Consider the following 21458-nt stretch of genomic DNA (forward strand, 5'->3'; position numbering starts at 1 on the left):
CACTTCCTGACATGATGATATATATGTACGTGTTGCCTATTTCCAGCTGTCTCCACTAACACATAAGCTTTACAAGGGCAAGGACCTTATCTATCCTTTTCACAGCCTCAGTGTCTGGCACATAATAGAAGCTGAGTAAAAACGTGTTGAACGAATTAATTGAGAAGTTATTCAAAAGCACTTCAAATATGATTGACATTATTTTTAAAAGTACACCATTTGGGGAACAAATCATCCCACATCCTGTGAAAAAGGAAGTAATCTATAGTAGTGTCAAGAACCCCCCAAAAGCAAGCAATCGCCATCTCATATAAACCAGATGGTTTGTCTAATGGTCTAATTCTAGTTTGATGGGATGTAGTCCTCTAAGAGAAGTGAGAGACTAACTCCTGTCCAAGCTCTACATTCATGAATCCTAAAACATCACACTAAGTTCAAGATGCAGGCATTGAGACTTGTGCTGCATCCACATCCTTCTAGAACCAGAAGGATCCGTTTTGGTGAGGGGTCTCTCAGGACTCAGTTGAGGATTAAAGAGCCCCCCCCAAAAAAAAACCACACACATACTCTTTACTCTTACCAGACTTGGGGGTCCATACAAGGCATTTGTGAAATCCATGGTCAGCAGTTTCAAAAAGTGGATGGAACAGCACGGTTCTCAAGTTCCTTGGGGCTACAGGCCAACCGAGTATCATAGGACATCCTGGGGCTGAACACAGAGCTCAGACATTCAGCAAGATGCAGGATGACCAAAACAATGTCCTCAGGAGAACACTTTGAAGATAGAAAGCCTCCAGTTCCTGAATGTTCTATCATATGTGTTTTAATTTATCAGTATTTTCCTTTAAAGTGACTGCCTTTGATATTATGCTTAGAAAACACCTTCCCATGCAAAACACAAAAACACCTTCCCTTTCATGTATATTCATGAACATTTTACTCCAGTATTTATAGCCTCATTTAAAAACTTTTAACATTTAAACACTGAGATTTGTTTTTGAAATATGATGTAAAATAAGAATTTAACCTTTTCCCCAAATAGTTAACACATTAAGATTAACTTATTTGATGTTCCAAAGTTGTGAAAATGAGAAAAAGCTCTAGAACAGTGCTAACAGAAATATGATGCTAGCGACCTGTATAATTTCAAATTGTATTGCAGTCACTTTCAAAAGGGAAAAGGGGAAATAATAGTACATTTCAGTTAACTGAATATATTCAAAATACTATCATTTCAATGTGTAGTCAACATCAAAATCATTAATAACATAATTCACATTTTTTTGTACTGAATCTTCACAACATGGTGTGTAGTTTAGACTCACGGCACATCTCAGTCCAGCCTAGCCACATTTCAACTGCTCAGTAGCCACATGTGGCAAGGTGCTTCTGTATTGAATAGCACGAGTTTAGAGCAGTTCTCAACCTCTCAGCACTACTGACATTTTGGACCTGAAAATTCATTGCTGTGGGGAGCTGCCCCGGGCCTCATAGGATGATCAGTTGCACCTCTGACTTGCATGTCAGTAGCACTCCTCCCTTACTTGCTGCAACCAAAAATGTCTCCAGACTTTGCCAAATGTACCCAAGGAGGGTGGAGGTATGGCAAAATTGTACCGTTGAAAATCAAACGTCTAGAAAAACTGGAAAAATAATACATGTTTGGAACAAATCATAGGATCGTCTGAGAGCAAAATGCTATTTTTAGAAGCTAATATTACTATAGTCACTGAACCATGACAGAAGTACTTACAATAATTAAAACTTTATCCAATTTTCACGTCCTAAATTCACAGAAAGGAGGAGGGGGCTGGGAAGAAGAAAAAGGCGAGGTAGGAGAAGAGAAAAATGGGGAGAGGAAGGCTGTTTTTTTTAGTGTACCTTTTTGCTTATTTTGGACCCCAAACACAGAAATAATATTGACCCAGCATTGAGTCCATCTCGGTGACTGGCGTAAACATGTAATTATTTCAAAAACCCTGGGACTCTTGACTTTGAAAATAAATAGATGGATGCTTGGGTTGCATCAAACCGTGCCTGTGGGTTCAGGCAGGGGGAGTGCCCAGTGCCTACTTCAAAGAACAACATCTAATATCAAAAGTGATGAGCAATAGACCCCAATCTCCAGGTGAGCTAATCTCTTCTCAACCAGAACCTCAGTAACCGGAAGTCTCAACTGTGATGTTTTTATAGTATGTAGCATTTTTATATACATAAAAAAGGCAAGGAAATCACAATTACAGAAGAGATTTATTCATAGGAGGAAAGAAAGGGGGAAGGAGGGAGGAACCAAATCGGAAACACATCTTGGAATACTTAGACTCATCATAGTTTTATTCACCCAGATTTACATGTCTGTGCACGATATTCAGGATGGTGACCCTTAGATAACTGAAGATCATGAGTCTTCAAAACTAACTTATTTTCACTCCACTAACAGTTTTTTAAAGTTTCCTAACACTGAGAGCTAAAAACAAAAAAGTTTCTGAGAACATTAAAGTAACCAGGAGCTTTCACTCCCCAAGTATACCGATTCATCAGGAATTTACTCTCTAACTGGCTTAGCTCATTTGAAGATACTGTGAGTGTAGCTGTTGCGCATCTATACTAGGTACCCCGGGTACAGCAGGCAACAACCTGATTATTTCCAAGAACTTCCCATGGACAGTTGGGACTACCGGTAGAGGAGGAATCTTTGCAGTGGCTCTGGAAGATGTAGCTTGTGGATGGTTTGATGACATGCTCGACCCAAACACTTCCGGACACACAGGCGGCAGAGCTGGGAAAGAGTAGGCGGGCCTGAGGAAGGAATTAAAATGGTGTGAGCCTCATGACAGTGGGGCAGGGATGGTTGTGGGGGTTGGGTGGGAAGGGGCGACCAGAGGACTGGAAGAGGCTGAAACTTTCTAAAAACTTAGGAGAAGATGGATCTGCACAGGAATTAGACAGCGAGGTGGCAGACACTCAATACACACAGGGATCCCGGTTTGCCTCTTGGGTGGGGATGTTTCTTTAGCTAAGCCTCCAGTGGTATTGTATTACTGATACTGAAGAATGATGCCAACCAGAGGCAAGTTAGAAATGAAGTGTGGGGTCTAAAGGGAATGCACTTTATTCCTGTACCGCATGTGCCAATGGAGGTGATACACTGGCTGAGAAGACACAAATAGAAGCACTAAACATGCAGGACCCCAAGGCAGAGCTGCAGAACGAGGGACAACTGTCAAGAGGCCATCAGCAGGAAGCCCAGCCTACGTGGTCACAGAGGCGCATCAGGAGATGGGGGGCGGGGGGGCTGGCACACAGACCTCAGCGTCCTCCTGGACTGCCTGGCTCTAGCTGCCCAGGAGGCAGTGCTGGCTGGGTTCCGACTCACACTCGGAGGGCCCTCCATTCTCTCAAGGATCCCAGCTCAACAGAGGATCTGGAGAAAGGACCCAGTTCACTCAGACCCCATTATACCCTGAACCTCTGTCTCACAAAGTCTCACGGAGTCATCATTTAGGACTTGAATGGCTTTAAGTCCTAAAGGAATATAAACTAACAAGAGTCCAAAATATGAGTGAGTAGCATGAAGGAGCTTTGGGCTGGAATGCTAGTTATACAGGACATTTGTAGTGTCCTACTATTTCCTAACCCGACTCTATCAATAACAATCTCTTCAAGTGGACCTATGTAATTAGTGGACTATACAAAGCTTTCCTTTTCAAGAATACCCTACTGTAATGGCATCTTACAAAGATGCCCATGAGAAATGGCGGACTGTATGTACCAACAGCCAGATAACACTTGAATTGATATCGCCAAGAAGCATCCATGTGATATAGAAAGCTACCTGGAGTAACAAACAATCGCCCTTAGTTAAAATCTTGGGAAGCCAGAGTGGAAAGCATCCCTACCTGTCACCCAATGAAAGCTCCTCTGGAAACAGTAATGCAGCAAATTGGCCAGTTTGCCTAGACAAGTTCAGACACCAGAGTGATCTCTGACACAGCTGGTGTTCATCCCTCTAGAGCAAGTGGCTATATTTATGAGGACAGAGGAGCTTGCTTATAAGTAATACAAATCCTGGACCCGGAAACATTTTTGATGGAAGAAAAGAGGAAATGTGACAACTGCTATAAACTATATTCTCAGCTAATAGTTGGAAAGTACAGAAATACCTTGGTTTGCGAGCATAATTTGTTCCAGAAAGAAACTACTTGTATTGCAAGACATCGCTCATTTACCACGTTAAAATGTATTAGAAATGTTTGCTCGTCTTGCGGAACACGTGCAATCCAAGGTTTTCCTGTACCTGGTATTTCCAAACTGGGGACTGGTAAAGGAAGATACTAATTCTTCAAGTGGAGATTCAAATAAAAGAACAATCATTAATGACAGACCATTGGAAATAATCTAGACCAGTGGAACTCAAAGTGTGGCTTCAGGCCAGCAGCATCAGCACCACCTGGGAGCCTGGTGGGCACACAGAACCTGCTGAATTAGAATCTGCAGTTCAATGAGATCCCCTGGTGATTTCTGTGCTCCTTTAAAGCTTAGGAAGCACTGACCTGGAGAGTATGCCTAAAAGTATTGAACCGAACATTCCACTTGGAAGGTATATGAGGCATGGGGGTGGTTTCACAAAATGGAACTAGCGAGGGAAAGAAAACCCTTTTCCACTAGAAACTGTTCCAGAAGGTTCACGATTGGGCCATGATAACATTAATAACACAATCTGGGGTCAGGCTGCTTGCTTAGTATCCTGGCTCTGCTTCTCAGAGGCCGTGTAACCTTCTGCAAGCCCATTTCTTCACGCTTCTCTGTTCCGATGAACTGAGACAGCATCAGTTACTGTAAAGTTCTTGCTACCTTAAAGTTTTAAGAATTCAAGGAGGTAATCTATGTTTCGAGTTTAGTTCAGGGCCTGACACACGTCAAGATGAATAATTACTATTATGGTTAATATTCTCCCGAGCATACAAATGATCAATATAGGCTCTGATAGTGTTCTCTTTCTGTATGGTCATAACATGGTTCTCTTTGGAATTTGGAATACAGAGCACTCTGGAGGCCCGCCCTTCCTCCGCTGGCATGTGTAGCTGCATTAGCTCATGGTAGAAATGGGAGTGAGGCAATGAGGAATGCAGACCCACCTACTCCCTGATCTGGAGAACAGGCAAACAACCGCACCATTTGGTCTCCTTTCTGAAATACACACTCAGTGTCCACCTTATCATCTAACTCAAGTATTTCTAACTTTCCCTGAATCGCCTCTAGGTATTAAAAAGCAGAGTTTGGTCTGCTCAACTGTATGCTTAGGCCAGGAGAGATGGAGCAGTTCAACCTTTTCACGGTGAAAACAAAGTTCTCTGATTATTTTCTTGTTATGGAAAATACCAAGCGACATACCAGTTATATGTAAATACCCTTTGATTATAAGTGAATATATACAGCATATAAAATCCCATCTCAGTGATGCTAGGACATGCCACCCCCTGCATACCAGTTCCAATTAAAAAGAGAAAAGGAAAAAGGCGAGAAAGTCTAAGACAAGATAGGAAGAAGAGAGAGATGCGTTACGGACCAGAAATGGACACCCAGCCCTTCCCTACCTTCACGCAGCAGGAGCGCCTGCTCCACACTGCTATTGTGGGCCGCCAGATCAAGTGCACTTTTGCCCTGAGCATTTCTGCACTTGAGGTTAGCTCCGTAGTCTGTCAGCAGGTGGATGACTTCCCCACTGGACTGCCTTGCTGCAGCATGGAGGGGGGTGTCCAGCCATTGGCCGTGGTCAACATTGGCTCCTTCACAAAAGAGATGGCCACAATTCAGAACTCAATGTCAAATGTAGAAACACAATGAGCCTAAAATCTAGTAGCTGTAAAGACATCTTAAATGCCATGACATATTTGACAAATCTTTGAAAATGTGATGTAAGTTTAGAACCTCAGCAATGCCTATTAAGACAGTTTCAAAATATTTTGTAAGAAAAGTGAATAAAAATATTTTTAGTCATTTTAAATACTTTACTTCCTTTTGCATATGAACTTTGTGACATACAAAATTAAATATTTGCAGCTCTTTTTACAGAGAGTAATTTTGGTTTTTGGCAAAGGAGAAAGCTAAGTTTATTTATTATTTATATTATTCAGGGCTCACAAAAAAGATTTCTGAATTGCTATGGGAGTAGTATATGATGGCAGATAAAAAAGGCAAGAAAAATCTTGGAGATAAAAATTCTTATTTAAAGGTTCTTGCTATAATTTCCATTTTTATGTCAGTGGCTAATTTGGGGGAATCTTTAAACAAATAATAGTTTCAAGACATTTCACTCTCCCCTGGACTCTGCTTCTGGACATGCCTTTTAGAATTAAAAAAAATTACTAAATAACTTAGCAGTATTGATCTAATGTAGTCTATGGCAAATGTCTGTTGTTTTTACTATCCAGCATCTTCCTGGTAACCACACCCAGGTTCCCTCTGGGGAACAATCCCCTGTGATTCCCAGTTCATGTTTTTCCAGTGAAGCCCAACAACTGCAGTGTAGGGACACAGCACTGGATTGCAATATTGCAGGGCACCTGCTCTGAAAGGCCAGAGCAAGACAGCAACTCAGGTACGCGTCAGCCGAAGGAGGCTGGCAACGGCTCAAGGACTAGATAGGAAAGGGGCAGTATGTATAGGGCCAGAGACACAGATTAAGGGGGCTCAGGATGGAACAAGGAAACCCCCTATGTACTGACTGCTTATCCCCCACATCCGTTTATCACCCGCTTATGACGCAGATCCTAGAAAGGGCTTTGTCTGTCTCCTTCAATAAAAGGAAGATGCGAACGACCCTCGGGGTCTTTTCGTCAGGCAAAAGCCCCTCCACCCGCACGTCTCTGTGTGATTCTTTTCATCATCGGTCTCATTGTGGGTAGCTTTTGGCCAGCTTTTGGTCTCATTGTGGGAAAACTGTCCCCACAACCTCACACTGCAGTGTAGACTGAAATCTAGGCCTAAGCCAATTAGTGCATTGCATTCCCTTGAGCATGTGACTCAAAAAGAGCCAAGGAAATACAATTGTTTTTTCCCCTAAGACTTACAGGAAAGAGACTCTGCCTCTCTCTTGAGACCCCCAGGTAGACCCATACGAAGTAAATGGAGCCAATATCAAAGGAAGCAGAGCTAAAATATACAGACACTCATTTCTCTGGAGAAGTTCTGTTTTAAGCATTCAAGCATCAAATGCTGTCAGAATTTTGTCCAGCCTGACAAGAACTTCATCTTCGAAGCCATGGAAAACCAACAAGAGCAATAGGTTTTTCTCATGACAAGATTTCTGGAAGTTACCTAACTCTAGAAGTTTCTTCACACAGTCTACCCTTTGGTGGGTGCAGGCCACATACAGGGGCGTTCCGAGCTGAGGCACTTCTTGGTCAATGTTAACGTTATTTGCCAGCAGAACCTCCATGCACTCTCGATGACCTGGTGGAGCACAAGATAACCTGAGTCAAGTAAGGGATATACTGACTACTCACAGAATTCTAGGTTCGCTTACCTGGAATGGGCTTTAGAAATAACAGACATGTTTTAAGCTGGAAAAAAAAACCTTTTTTTTTTTGGAAATCTTAGAAGTCTCCAAAATAAAACCATTAGAAAGGGAAACATGCCCACGCTTTCCCCACTTAAATTCCTCTTTGCAGCCTCTGAGGTACCTCCAACTAAATGAAGGGCTGAAATCCTGTAGAACGAGGCCACCAATTTACAAATGGAAGACCCAGAGGGGTCAATGACTCAGCCTATTATTACTCTGAAAAGCCAGTGTTCAAATTCCAGGCCCAGCCCTGATCCCGCCCCATTACAAATGTCTCATTCTCTTCACCATGCCGCAGTAAAACCTCCTTATTTTGGTTAACCTGGAAGATACCTACGAGAATTAGTTAAAAACCTCAAGTAGAGAATATATTTAAATGTACTTTCCGATTCAATGGCTAACAAGAACTGTTTACCAAGCATTCTCTTTAGAGAGTTTGCCCAATGAACAGACAGACATGGTTCATTTGCAGCATATGAATGATTTTGTTCAGGGGCGAATGTTTCAGCGGCATCAGTGGGAGCTTGTAGAGTTTGTTCTCTTTGAAGATTTAAATGTTTCCTGAAAAAAATCTTATCGTCATTGATTAACTTAACCAACCTTTTCTTTATAGATAGCACAAAAGTGAGCTTCATCTCAAACCTGCTGGATTTACCACAAATTCTGAGTTAAGGATAAATATGCATTAAAAGGTACAAATAAAGATTCTGTGCAAACTATTTGTTCACATAAGTAAACATTATACCTGGGTTGTAGCACTGATATGTCGAAATATTGATCAGACTGACCCAGCTTATTTATAGAGGTTTAAAGCGTTAAGAATCTAGAAATAGTATCTAATCAGTACCTAAAACTTCCTGGCAAATACAGGGTATCTAACAAACATTTCTGAGTAATTCCTGTCTTTTTTTTTTGCAGACGAAACGGAGCCTAGTTTGAGTTAAATTTAAGTATTCTCGAGAAGCTTTAAAAAATGAATATATACCTGAAACTAATATAAAAAACTAAATACATTTTTTTAATGAATATATTGGATTGTCAGAAAAGTCATGACGCATTTTTGCAACAAAACACATAGAAAAAATACGTCTTTTCTGACAACCCAATATAAAAGTCAAATGATTAGCACTAGTGTAACAATATGTAAGATAATGAATTTTCTATTCATCCTCCCATTCTGTGACATTTGGTCCCTAATGTGCTTTTATGATACAGAAAAAAATATGGAGTGACACATGGATTCATGTGTTTACGATAAGCATGTGTGTATATATATATATATATATATATATATATATATATATATATATATTTTATAGGCACACAGATACCAAACACTCCATATATAACCATCCCTGCACTGCAGAATTACTCAGGCAATTCAAACCATTCCCAATATTTATCTACTTTTACATGTTTGGATAAAATGCAAATAATAGATTAATTTTTACTTCAAATCCATATTTAAAAAACTTAAAGACTTCTATATCATTTCCAAAGTAGACTATTTCCCTACAACTTAAAAGACTTACTTGAAGTTTGGGAAATGGCCAACATCAGTCATTAATCAATAATTGTTTATTAAATATATGTGAGACATCAAAACCATAGACACATTGAGATTTAGGTCTTTTGTAACATTTAAAGTAATACACTGCAAAAAAATTACCAAGGACATATTTAATAACCTGGGGCAAATCTTTCATCCCCAATTATGCCACCTGGGTCACACAGAAATGTTGCTCTTTAGGTGTGACCTTGACAAATGGCCTTGGCCTTTCAATGGCATCTTCTTGTTCATGTCTAATCTATGCATATAATTTTTAAATTCCTTAATTTTACTCTTTTCCCTCATTTCAAAAGTAACTGAGAACACAGGACTCTAGAGTCAATTTCATGGTTTCTAGTGCCATGCTTTTTAAAATTTGCACCTTTCTTTTCCATCATTAATGACCCTGAAGTCATCATATCCTCTAGAGTGTATTGTCTGTTGTGGACAATTATGTTTAATCTTTCATTAGAGAGACAATCAGCCTTCGCTTTCAGACACTTTCGTAATTTATTTTATGTTAGTGGTTGATGTTTTATGGGCTTGGGGGATGAGCTATTCTTTTCTAGTAAGGACAGAGACATAAGCACAGTACAACTCATGGAAGTCACCTCTGTAGTCTTGACTGCACCAGCTGCCACCAAAACACCAGCAAAGAGTCTCAAGAACAGCCTGCTGAGAGACTGTCCCCAGGAAATGGGACCTCTGAGACACAAAGCCCTCCCCAGGTTATAAGAAGACCTGTGGTATTTCCTGAAGATTCAGGCAAACTGAAGTTACTGCTGTGGGATTTCTAAGCCACACACAGTCTATTGGTGAAGGTCTGGGCGATCCTTGCATGGTGAGCACTACACCACTGATTCATGCAGACTGGAGTGAGTGCACCAATGTGTGTGTGTAATGTGATGACTCACCTCTCTTCACTGCCTCATGGATGGGGGAAGCCAGGTGCACCTCGAGCTGGGCCTTGGCTCCAAACTCCAGCAGCACGTTGACACACGCGGCACTGCCACTGCAGCAAGCATTGAAAAGGGGCGTGGCTCCGTGAACCGTCACTCCATTGACCTAGTGATGGGCAAAGACGAAAAGGATTTGGTATTTATCACCATCTCCACGTGGCATTCCTGTACATCTGCCTGGAGAAATTTCCCATGCTGGTGACTGAGCAAGGAAACTCGACATCATTGCAGCATTATGTTAGTTAGGCACCAGTAGCCTATCAACTTTCACCTATAAATGACATTCCAGCTGAGACAAAATGGGACAAAGCTTTACAAATACATTCAGGGGTATTTCAGAGCTTGTTAGGAGCCTCCTAGTCGTTGACAAGAGCTCCTGTATGGTGGTTAAGAACATGGGTGGGAGGCATCTTTGAGTATTCCCAACAGATTGGAAAGAACATCAGGAACAAAGCATTCTGGTGGGGAGGTTCTGATAGGACTGAAATGTGAGACAATGAGGGCTTCATGTCAAACCATATCCCTTCAACAACTAAGGATATATGCTTGTAATAATCAGGATCCCTAATTTCCTTCTTTCAGAGACAAAAAAGGTATTTCTCCACAGTGCCAGGACAGCCCCATTAAACCAGAAAGCTAAAGATGAGATGCGGAGATGGCAGAGACAGACAAGGACAGGGAAAATGCGTGTAAATGTATACATTCTAGGGGTTTCTAACCTATTTACATTTTTCCTAAAAAATACTTGGTGGAACTGGTTTGATTTGTTTTTACTAAGTATTATCCTCTTCCTCAGTCCAGGAAGCCTTCTAATTTGATTTCCTGTAAGTTTCTCTGTCATTTCAGGTCAGCATCATTCAGCATCTATTAGGTGCCCATTTGGGAAACAAAAGTGAGTAAGGCACCCCCCACGCAATCAAAAATCCATCTATAACTTTGGGCTCCCCCAAAACTTACCTACTAATAGCCTACTGTTGACTGGAAGTCTTACTGATAACAAACGGTCAATTAACATATTTTGTATGTTACATGTATTATGTACTGTATTCTTACAATAAAGTAAGCTAGAGAAAAGAAAATGTTAAGGAAATCATAAGGAATAGGTTAAATAGGTTGAATTCCAGCGGGGAAGACAAACAGAAGAAGAGATCATTTTGATACAACAATAAATGTTGTAGACCACTATAGGAGCAGGCCAAAGGAGAGCATAGACTTGAGAAACATTAGGAAGTAAAATTAGAAGGATGTTGTGATTAAGCAGATGAGGAGATGGAAGAAACAGGCTGATCCCAGGTTTGGGGCTTCGGAAACGAGGAATCTGCTTCACCTGGTCTCTGAGGCTGGGAACCCAAGAGGAGCAGCCGGTTCCAGGGGGAAGAGCATGATAAGCACGGTTACGGATACACTGGGTTTGAGGTACCCATGAGACCGTCAATTTTGAGGAATTTTCTACTGATGGACCAACTTTCCCTTGTTTCTTCTCATTTTGATGTAAATATTAAATAATATCATAGGCATTGACTGTGCCCTCATAAAATTGCCAAAGACAAGGGACCATGTCTTCCTCTTTGATCCTCACAAAACCTCCCCGATGTTGTCTGATAGTTCCTACTCACAGACTGCCGCCGGAGACTCCAGTCATCTAGCTGGAAAGGAAATGGCGCTCCCCCAACCTTGACCTCATCATTACACGTAAGTGGACTAAGTGGTAACTTAAGTAAGTGCTACCTACTGAAAACACACAACCACAGTGGCATTGGGGAAATCAGTTTACCCACAGGAGACTTTGCTATTCAGTTCTACATGTAGAAACCCAACTTCCATATAAAATGCACAGCAAATCTTCATTAAGCACTTAAATACATTGCAGCTCGTGAAACAAAGAATGCAAGGACTGAGTTTAAAAACAAAATTAGCAACAAAACAGTATCTGGCAACTAAATAAATGTCACTGAGATTTTCAAAAGTTTTAATTTTATAAGCCTATATTCTGATATCTGATTACATACCGCACCTCAGACACTCCTTGGAGAGAATTTAAAAATAAGATAAAGTGAGTTTTGTAGTTTTTTTGCCATGTATTATTTATTAGAAGCTCATTTGCTTTAATAATTTGCTCAATAAAAACAGTTCTTCACTTAGGGTTTTCAATTAAGAGTGTTTTTGTTGTTCTTTCAAATGTGTTCTTTTTAATGTTTTACAATAAACTTTCCAAGATCAGTGTTCAAATTACTTTTTAGTTCAACTGATTTTTCTAAAGTTAGCATCGCAATTTTGAAAGGCTTCTGTGCATGACCTCATCTAAATGTTCCCAAATGGGCAGGGAGCCTGAGAAGAGGGGCAAGCAGCAGTGCTTTCCCGACCATTCAGGAATGCGGATGCGGATGGGGTCACACCTGTACCTAAAGCGGGCAAACAGTCTGGAAGGTCATGTTTCTAGATGGTAGCAGCTGCACTTGGGCAGACTGACCTGTGGGGCAGGGGTGGTACTCACGTGTGCACCATTTTCCAGCAAGGCTTTAGTGCAGGCTACGTGACCTCCAAGGCACGCCTCGTGGAGAGAAGAGACCCGGTTAATAGTCACGAGGTTCACATTGACACCCTACAATTTGGAGAGAAGTAGGTTCAAGGTAAAGGCTGCATTAGCAAAATCAATGAAAGCAACATGGTTGGAGCTGTTTCTGTCGGCCTGTGGGGATCACACAGAATAGAGGCCATGACCAGGGAAATCTAAATATGGCGTGGGAGCCTTGAATTCATGTATTCAGCAAATGCTTATTCAGCATTCTGGGCCAGGCAATGTGTTAGTACCTGGGTCTTCAAAGCTTATGACATAGGTCTCTCTCCTCCAAGAACCTAGTGGGGAAACAGAAATGGGGGTGGGGTGCGGCGGGAAGCAGCAAAAATATATTGCTGTACTGGAAGCATGTTCAAATTTCAGTTGGGCGCATGGGGTATCCTTGAATCTGGCTTGGGAAGAAAGAAAAAACTTCGCAAATTAGGTAGTACTTAGCTAAGGCTTGAAGCATAAAAAAATTCAAGCTAGGAAGGCGAAAAAATAAGTAGTTACACCTTGAACAATACAGGGGTTAGGGACCCAAACCCCACCCCCCACGCAGTCAAAAATCCATCTGTAACTTTGGACTCCCCAAAAACTTAACTACGAATACCCTACTGTTGACTGGAAGCCTTACTGATAACATAGTCAATTAACATATTTTGTATGTTGCATGGATTACGTACTGTATTTTTACAATAAAGTAAGCTAAAGAAAATGTTAAGGAAATCGTAAGGAAGAGAAAACACACTTAAAGTGCCGGAATCAGATTGGGAACAAAAGGATGACCCCCAGGCTATAGAGAAGAAAGTAAAGTGGGCCATGTCCCGGGGCTCCTAGGCCACAGTAGCAGTGCTGCTGTCCGCCACAACTCCGCTGTGTGCAGGGGCATCTGCATACCAGGGTTGGGCGCCAGGGGTTTCTCCTAGCCCCATCTCCTTACCCAGGTCCAGGGGGCCCAGTGCTAGCATACTGCCCCCTTCCCCACACTGCCGTGCTCCACCTTTCTCATGTTAGAGTCCAGGTGACAGACGACAGGACCGGCCCGGCTGCTGGCCCAGTCTGACTTCATGCCCTGATTTTAAGAACGTGGCCCTCACCACTTTGTCCCATGATTTCCACTTGCTCTCTATGAAGGGAATTAGGTCCCTGATTGATCCTTCCAGGCTGAGTTGTTTTGGATTCCCTGCCTTGTAATTCACCTGCCGAAGGCTTCCCAAACCTAGTGCATGTCCCCGAACCCCAATCCCTAACCTAAGTACCCACCATCTCCTGCCAGACCTCCGTGGTGGTGCCTGTCCCTTCATCTTAGGGTCTCTCTGTGCCTCCTCAGTTCTGTCCATTTTCATGTCCTGAATATGACATCATTTACTCCAGAGCGGTGCTATGTATTGTATTTCAAGTTGGGTATCTAACGCAATTAGAAAAGTCTTTCCCTTTTACTTTTCTCGTGATCTGATTTTCTGTCCAAGAAAAGAAAAACGGCTAGACCACAAGGTGGCAGTAATGTACCAGGGGAAAAAAAACGATCAGCGCAAACTTTCAGAACACCTGGAATTTTGGAAGCGGCAAGCTGGGCAGGCCTGAAAGACCATCTAGCGTGAATGCCCTTCGCGGTGCGTGAGAAAACGCAGAAGCAGAAAATTCAACTTCTTAATAAGACTGGAGGCTCCCCAGCTGTCGGTGACAGCCAGCTCGATAACCAGGAGCTCCCGGTCCTCAGTTTAATGTTTTACTCAGCACACCACACTATCTTAAGGTGAAACAAAGTGAAAAATAAAAATAGGATACATTTGGCTAGTGTGTGAGGGCAAAGAAGTGAGGGTGTACTTAGGAAAAGTTGAACTTCTCTAGGAAGAATGCTCCTTACACATTTCAGCACACTATAGAAACCAACGTGCGTATTGCGTATGAAGTAGAGTTAAAAATAAAGAAGTGCTCAGTGTAATGTGGTATCCTGGGTTGAATCCTGGAAGCGAAAATGGACACTAGCGGGAAAACTGATATAATCCCAATCATCTGCAGTTCAGTGATTGGCATTGCACCAGTGTTAACTGTTTATTTCTAACTAAAGAACCACGGTTATGTAAGATGTTATCGCTATGAGTTGAGTGAAGGGTATTCAGGAACTCTGTACTACCTTTACAAGGCTTCTTTAAAATCATTCCAAAATGAAAAGCCTATTAAAACTACTCATAAAAGGATTGAGGTGGGAGGCTGAGAGGGAGGAGGTGGAAGCAAGCCTTTGCGTTGTGCACCTTTTTATATCATTTTAATTTTTGAATTCTGTGAATATATTACATCTGAAAAGAATCTAATCCAATCCAATTTAAAATGCTTAAAAATAAATAAGCAAGCGATGAAACCTATTTGATCATTATTGGCAGTACTGTGTTCTTTTTGTCTGTACTTTCTTGAGAACTAACGCAATTCATAAAGGAGAGGGAAAAAAAGGCACACCTACACAAATAAAGAGCAGTGTGCCCAGCTGTTTAAACTGAAACTGGTAAGGAAGCCAGCTTCGGTGGTAACTAGGATGTGGAATAAAGATACAATGACTCACCTCTTCTGTCCACACATAGAGCCTAGAACAAAACAAATGGCGCGTGTACGCTTTCATTCGTTTCACAAATATTTACTTGGCCGCCATTCATTGTTCAAGGTGCCAGGGATACAGTCATAAATTAAAATAAAGTAGCCTTGGTAACTAAGACTTTAATAAGTCTTCCCGAAGGAGTAAGATTTACCTGTTTGTCAACCTATTTTAATGTTCGCTCTTGAAACAGTGTTATCAGTTTGCTGGTATTGGCTCACTTGTATCCTCTTCTCCCCTTGAGGGTGGGCTGGATTTACTGACTCATACCTACCTAATGAGGAGACTATGGCAGAAGTGACGTCACTTTGGAGATGAGGTTATACTGAGGCTTCCTTCTTAGGCACTTTCTCACGCTCTCTCTGGGGGAGGCCAGTGGCCATCTCATGATGCAGGCGTTACCCTATGGAGAGGCCCACGTGGCAAGGAACTGAAGTTGACCAACAGCCACATGGGTGAGGTTGGAAGCAGATTCTCCCCAAGTCGAGCTAGGAGATGACTGCAGCCCTGGCTGAAACTTCACAGCTTGTAAGAGACTCGGAGCCACCCAGCTACCGTAACCTGTTTCTTGGCCCACAGAAACCATGAGAATCTAAGTGTTGTGTTTCAGCCACTATGGTTTGAGGTGACTGGTTACACAGCAATAGCTGACTGATGCAACTTGAGGGCTGCTGCTACGAAGGCACATCGGGAGAGTGTAAGGTGAGTTAGTGCAACATAAATGTGAGGGAATCCCCCATCACACCCACAGGGAAACTACCGATGAAGTAGAGCAAGGCCCCGAAGGGGAAGGATGGAACTGGGCAGAAAATGAGCCAGTATCCCAAGAATGGAGAGGCAGGAGAAACAAATGGTGAGCTGTCAAAGGATACATGTTGCCTTACAGCCAATCCCACGACCATCCCCTCTGCATTAGCCTCCTACCCTGTAGTCGAGAGAGTGTCTCGGAAAACTGAGGCCGGATGGAATGATATCTGTAAAGCTCTCTCAGGGGGCGTCTTGGAAAACTGAGACCTGATGGAATGATATCAGTTGTCTCCCCTGGGAGGACATGTAACAGAGTGTCCTGGGACTGTGCAGTGATGTACGAAGGCATAGCATTTGTTGGAGTACAAAGGGGTCCGGTTATGGGAACAAGCCTTAAGGCACCCACGTATACACGGTTAATGATTCACTGTTCTGCAGTTTTGCTTCTTTTGAAAATTCTCAATAAATGCCAAGCATTGACCTAATTCAGGGCTCAGTCTTTCTTAGGCTGAGTCCCTTGGTCTTGCTGTCAAATCTGACTTCTGTCTCTTGATCTTATTCAATCTGCGCCGCCCCTCTCGTGTCCCATTTGCCCTTGCCACGCAGGACGTGACAGATACATACACCTAGAATGCCCGTACGGGGGCCCAGCAAGCCAGACCTCTGCTACAGGCAAAGCTAATAAAGAAAGATGCTTGATTATATCATAAACACAAAGGATCAAGTCTTCGGTTTTCTTACCTGTGCAATTAAAGTTTTAAGGGCCAGTAAGCGCCCCTGGGCCGCAGCTTCATGAAGTGGGGATCGATCAGCCCAGCAGTCTGAAACACAAATCAAGCTCAGAGCCAAGGTCAGCACTCTTCAGCAGCTCAGTCATGCTGCCCACCCATGGTGAGAGGTGGTTTGGAGGAAGAGGAGAGACGCTTATAACAAGCATCAGGCTCTCTTGTCAGCCACTTTCAGGGTGACAGGTGCCTCAGTATGCAGTCCATTAGCTTGGTGATGGGTGAGGGGAGAGCACACAGGCTATCTCTGGCTTTTTAGAGCAGTTTAACGAGCAATAGATGTAGTTCATATCAATACTGCCCAGTGCTTGAATCAATAGCTCTACATAAAGCAAAATGAAGGGCAAAGCTGGACAATGAGCATCCCTACTTTCATTTTTCCCCTGCCTCTCACCTTCACCCCTACCCTAAAGACTCAACTTCCTATCACCATGAAGGAGATTCTAGCAGGTCAGGAAAATGGTCTTGTTCTAAATTCCCTACATAATTGCCTGTTTCAATTTGGTAATGAAGCATATCTATGATCAGAATGCAGAATGTCGTTTTTCAGATGATATAATCCTCCAAAAGCTTCTCCCTAAACAACTTGGTTGGGGGCAGTTGAGTGTGATGGCTAAGCCTGGGGCCAGTGGAACCACATTGCCTCGGTTCAAGTCCTACCTTGGCCACTTTCTCTGAAAAAAATGGCTAAGTTACTAAAATTACTCGAACTTCGATTTCCTGACCTGTAAAATGACGTAATAGCAATCCAGTATTTAACAAGTGCTTGGGTGTCTTAGTAGGCCAATAAAATACATCCCTGATGGTAGGTGCACAATATGAGTACATTTGGTTAAGTCTGTGTGTGTTCCAGGGAGTAGCCTCAGAATTGCCTCAGGAACATCGTTTTCTTGTACTTGCTTATCAGCAAATGAGACTAACCAGCTTAAATGGACATTTGAGAAGTAACCCTCTAGCAAACACGCCAAAGGGTAATCATCCATTTTGGAAGAAAACCTACTCTGGTTTGCAAAATCAGAGCATTCTTCAAATTATAACTGTGCTCTTCACACACTAAATTGCATGTAATACAATTTGAATTTAATGCAACCAGTCTTTTCTGGGTTGCCATCTAATACCATCATGATCCTGATGGTATTAAGAATTCAGTTTTCCCCATACACAACCTTGGCAAAAACAATCCCACCAAAAATGGAATTATGTAGATTTGAAATAGCTTGAGGCCTCAAGGAAAGCATGAACTTTTCCAATTGATAGGAACCAATGCTACGAACATTTCAGTAAGCTGTCTTCTTACACTAAAACTCAATTTTTATCCTCTCTAACCCTTTGGGTTATGAAAAGGGGGAAAGCTAGAATGAACTCAATAGGGTTGGATTAAAATTGGAGCAATTGGTATGAAAATGTGGCTACACACACACACACACACACACACACATAGGGTTGGATTAAAATTGGAGCAATTGGTATGAAAATGTGGCTACACACACACACACACACACACACAGTGTGCACTGAGAACACCGAAACCAGGGCTCCTTTAGAAATGCCTGATTCCAGGGCTGGGCCAGCAAAAATATAAGATGGGCCTCAAACACCTTGCCAGAAAGTAAGGAAATGCTCAGTGAATTATGGAAAATGTCAAAAAGACACGGAAGCTTGGCCTGTAGGGGCTTCCACTGGCCAAATATGGGACGATTTGAGCATCAACATAAATCATGGTAAGAGATTAAATAATTTAATTCCTATTAAATAAAGGTCATCACTGATATAAATGAATATATTATATAAACTGGGAGAAGAGAAAGCTCTTCCTTAGAGTAGAACTCCAACTTAGAAATGTAGAAATAGAATCTGACTCAAATGATCTCCCTACAAAATAATTACTAGTTATCTAGGGAACATGGGTAATTTTACAGAGGAACAAAATTGTAGACACACCTCACCCAGGGGATCAAAGTTAACATCAGAAGTGGTGGAGACAAGCTGGCAGACTGCCATCTAATGGAATACATGACCGATACCACGTACTACTGGCGTGAATAATAGAAAGAACACACCGTGCTTCTGTGACATTCCTGCTTAAAATGCATAACCCGAATCTAGTCATGAGGATGCTGTGAACCAATTCAAGTTGAGGACATTTTACAAAATAACTGTCCTATAACCAGCTCACAGAGGGACTGAGGAACTGTTCCACACTGAAGGAAGCTGATGAGACACAACATCTAAAGGCAGCGTGTGCCCCTGGATTGGACATTAGGACAGCTGGATAAACATGAATGGGGTCTGTGGACAAAGAGAAGTAGGAATTCTTTGTATCACTCTTGTAACTTTTCTGTCATTTTGAAATTAGTTTCAAAATAAAAAAATGGTGCTGGCCGAGTGGCATGTTGGTTGAGTTGGCTTGGGACACCAGCTCTGAGCAGCAGGACCCCGGTTCGGATCCCACATGAGGGCCAGTGACACTGCATCCTCTACAGCTAAGATGGTGAACAACAGCTCAACCTGGATCTGGGCTGCCATGAATTGCCGGCGATGGCGTATGCTGCAGTGGGGCTGGCTGGCAGCGGGTGTGAGCTGCCATGAGCTGCCATGAGCTGCCGTGAGCTGCTGTCCAATGGCCAGCGAGTGACTGCCTTCCCTGGGAAGAAATCAAAAATCACAATACCAACATGGGCCAGTGAAGCGACGTCCTCCACAACTAGACCAAAGAACAAAAGGACAGCAACTTGTCTGTTCCCCTTCCCCGAGTCCCCAGTGCTGTTCCCCTCCCCCAATTCCCCAAAATCTTTAAAATAAAAATAAAAAATAAAAAAATGTACATGTACATTTATATATATATATATATAATCACTAGTGTTTTCATACGGCTAATATGAATGTGGAATGCTTTCATAAGAAAAACAGATAAAATCTTTAAGATGAAAATATATTGTGCTTGTATCTCTACTTGTTCATGAGTAGGTTATAAGCTAATGAGTGGAGTCTTTTTAAGTCTCGTAGAAATTTATAATTTGCATAATGAGATAATGTATACACGTGATACTCAATTCTTCAGCTTTGGTTTTCTTCCAATGCATCTCCATCTCATTCCATGTGAAGCCTACTTCCAATATGCTGCTCTCTCCTCTAACTGCTCTTGGTAATGCACGTGGGCACCGTGGTTGCGAGGACAGATGTCACCCATGGACGGTACCTCAGCACCCAGATCAATGTGAGGAGCAAACCCAGAAACGTGGCCCTGTTATTCTTTTGTTCTAACAATAACCAGTCCACCCAAGTCACCTAAAGGTACTATACATATTTGATTCAAAAATAAAAAGATTTAAGTGGTAACTTGCTGTTAACTTAGAATTAACTTGCCTCCAAGTGGGCTGTGATGTACCCTTTCCTTCTGGGAAGCAGGAACCACACCCCTTTACCCTTTTTCTAGTAACTTTCTATTTCTCATCAGACCCATACGACCTGCTCTGTACACACAACCTGGAGACATCTCACAGCCTAACATGGAAAGAAGGAAGCCAGGCACAAGAGAGTGTGCTGATTCTTTTCTACAAAGTACAAAACGGGCCACATTCACACTGGGTGTCAGCAGTCCTAAGTACCCCAAGGAAGGGCGGGGGCCGGCTGGAAGGCGGCCAGGTGGGGGCCATGCTGATAACATGGTTTCTTGACCTTTGGAGCTAGTAGACGACTGTGTCTGCTTTGTGAAAACTCATCTAGCTGCTCGCTTAGGATTCGTGCACTTGTCTGCGTTTACGTCACATTGCAATACAGAGATTTAAAAACCACCAGTCTGCTGGGCAGTCCACTTTAAAGTTGTAATCTCTGCTCATCTGTCCACTCCCAGGGCAGGCAGAGTATGGGCCTCTCTGCCATCCGAGCAGCTGGAGGCTAAAGTGTGGTGTGTTCTTACACGCGTCCCCACTTCCTTTTAGGTGCCAGCTCCTCTGGTGCCTTGGGAGTGGGGAGAAGCCAGAGGAAAGGGCAGATGTCTCCCCAGTTAACTGAAAGAGGCCGCCAGTCCTGCACACTCAGCTTTGACAGCAGATCTCACTCCTGGTCTGTGGCCTTGGCTTTCACACCAGGGCCACTCCTGGGCCCCTTTCCTCTGCACTGGCATCTGGCCACCTGTCCTCATGTTCCCCATTGCTGCAGCACCCTCTGATGCCCCCTACTCCCACCCCACGCTTCTGAAGTCGCAGCAAGCCTGTCTTCCATTCCACCAAGAAAGAGAGCATGGTGGGTTGTCCTGGGCCTCTCACTCACCACCCCACTGCTTTCCGATTCTCTTTATTTTTTTTAAGATTTTAATGGGAATTGGGGGAGGGGAACAGCGTTGGGGAATCCGGGAAGGTAAACAGACAAGTTGCTGTCCTTTTGTTCTTCAGTCTAGTTGTGGATTACATCCCTTCACTGGCCCATGTTGGTATTCTCATTGCGCTCTTCCCGGGTGAGGCAGTCGCTCGCCGGCCATTGGACGACTGCTCACGACGGTTCACAGCAGCTCACGAAAGCTCACACCCACTGCTGGCCAGCCCCACTGTCCTGCCGTTGCCAGCGACTCACGGCAGCCCAGCTCTAGGTCGAGCTGTTGTTCAGCATCTTAGCTGTAGAGGGCGCAGCGTCACTGGACCTCATGTGGGATCCGAACCAGGGCCCTGCTGCTCAGAGCTGGCGTCCCAAGCCAACTCCTAACCA

General features: G+C 42.9%; 1 protein-coding gene across 4 annotated transcripts in view; it reads right to left on the reverse strand.

The window, feature by feature from the left end:
• Nucleotides 1-2307: 2307 nt before the first annotated feature.
• ASB11 (ankyrin repeat and SOCS box containing 11) overlaps nucleotides 2308-21458 on the reverse strand; it is a 24369-nt gene continuing 5218 nt past the window's right edge. For 2 of the 4 annotated variants that reach the window (XM_019665834.1, XM_019665848.1), the window contains exons 2-7: nucleotides 16711-16790; nucleotides 12567-12674; nucleotides 10028-10178; nucleotides 7321-7455; nucleotides 5598-5789; nucleotides 2308-2799 (exon numbers count right to left, since the gene is read on the reverse strand). In XM_019665834.1, coding sequence (XP_019521379.1) covers nucleotides 2675-2799; nucleotides 5598-5789; nucleotides 7321-7455; nucleotides 10028-10178; nucleotides 12567-12674; nucleotides 16711-16790 — 791 coding nt within the window. In that variant the 3' untranslated portion in view covers nucleotides 2308-2674. The remainder of the gene's footprint in view (nucleotides 2800-5597; nucleotides 5790-7320; nucleotides 7456-10027; nucleotides 10179-12566; nucleotides 12675-16710; nucleotides 16791-21458) is intronic. The other 2 variants (XM_019665839.1, XM_019665858.1) reach the window with 2 other exon arrangements.

This window comes from Hipposideros armiger, unplaced genomic scaffold (assembly GCF_001890085.2).
Source record: "Hipposideros armiger isolate ML-2016 unplaced genomic scaffold, ASM189008v1 scaffold_13, whole genome shotgun sequence".
Taxonomy (NCBI): Eukaryota; Metazoa; Chordata; class Mammalia; order Chiroptera; family Hipposideridae; genus Hipposideros; species Hipposideros armiger.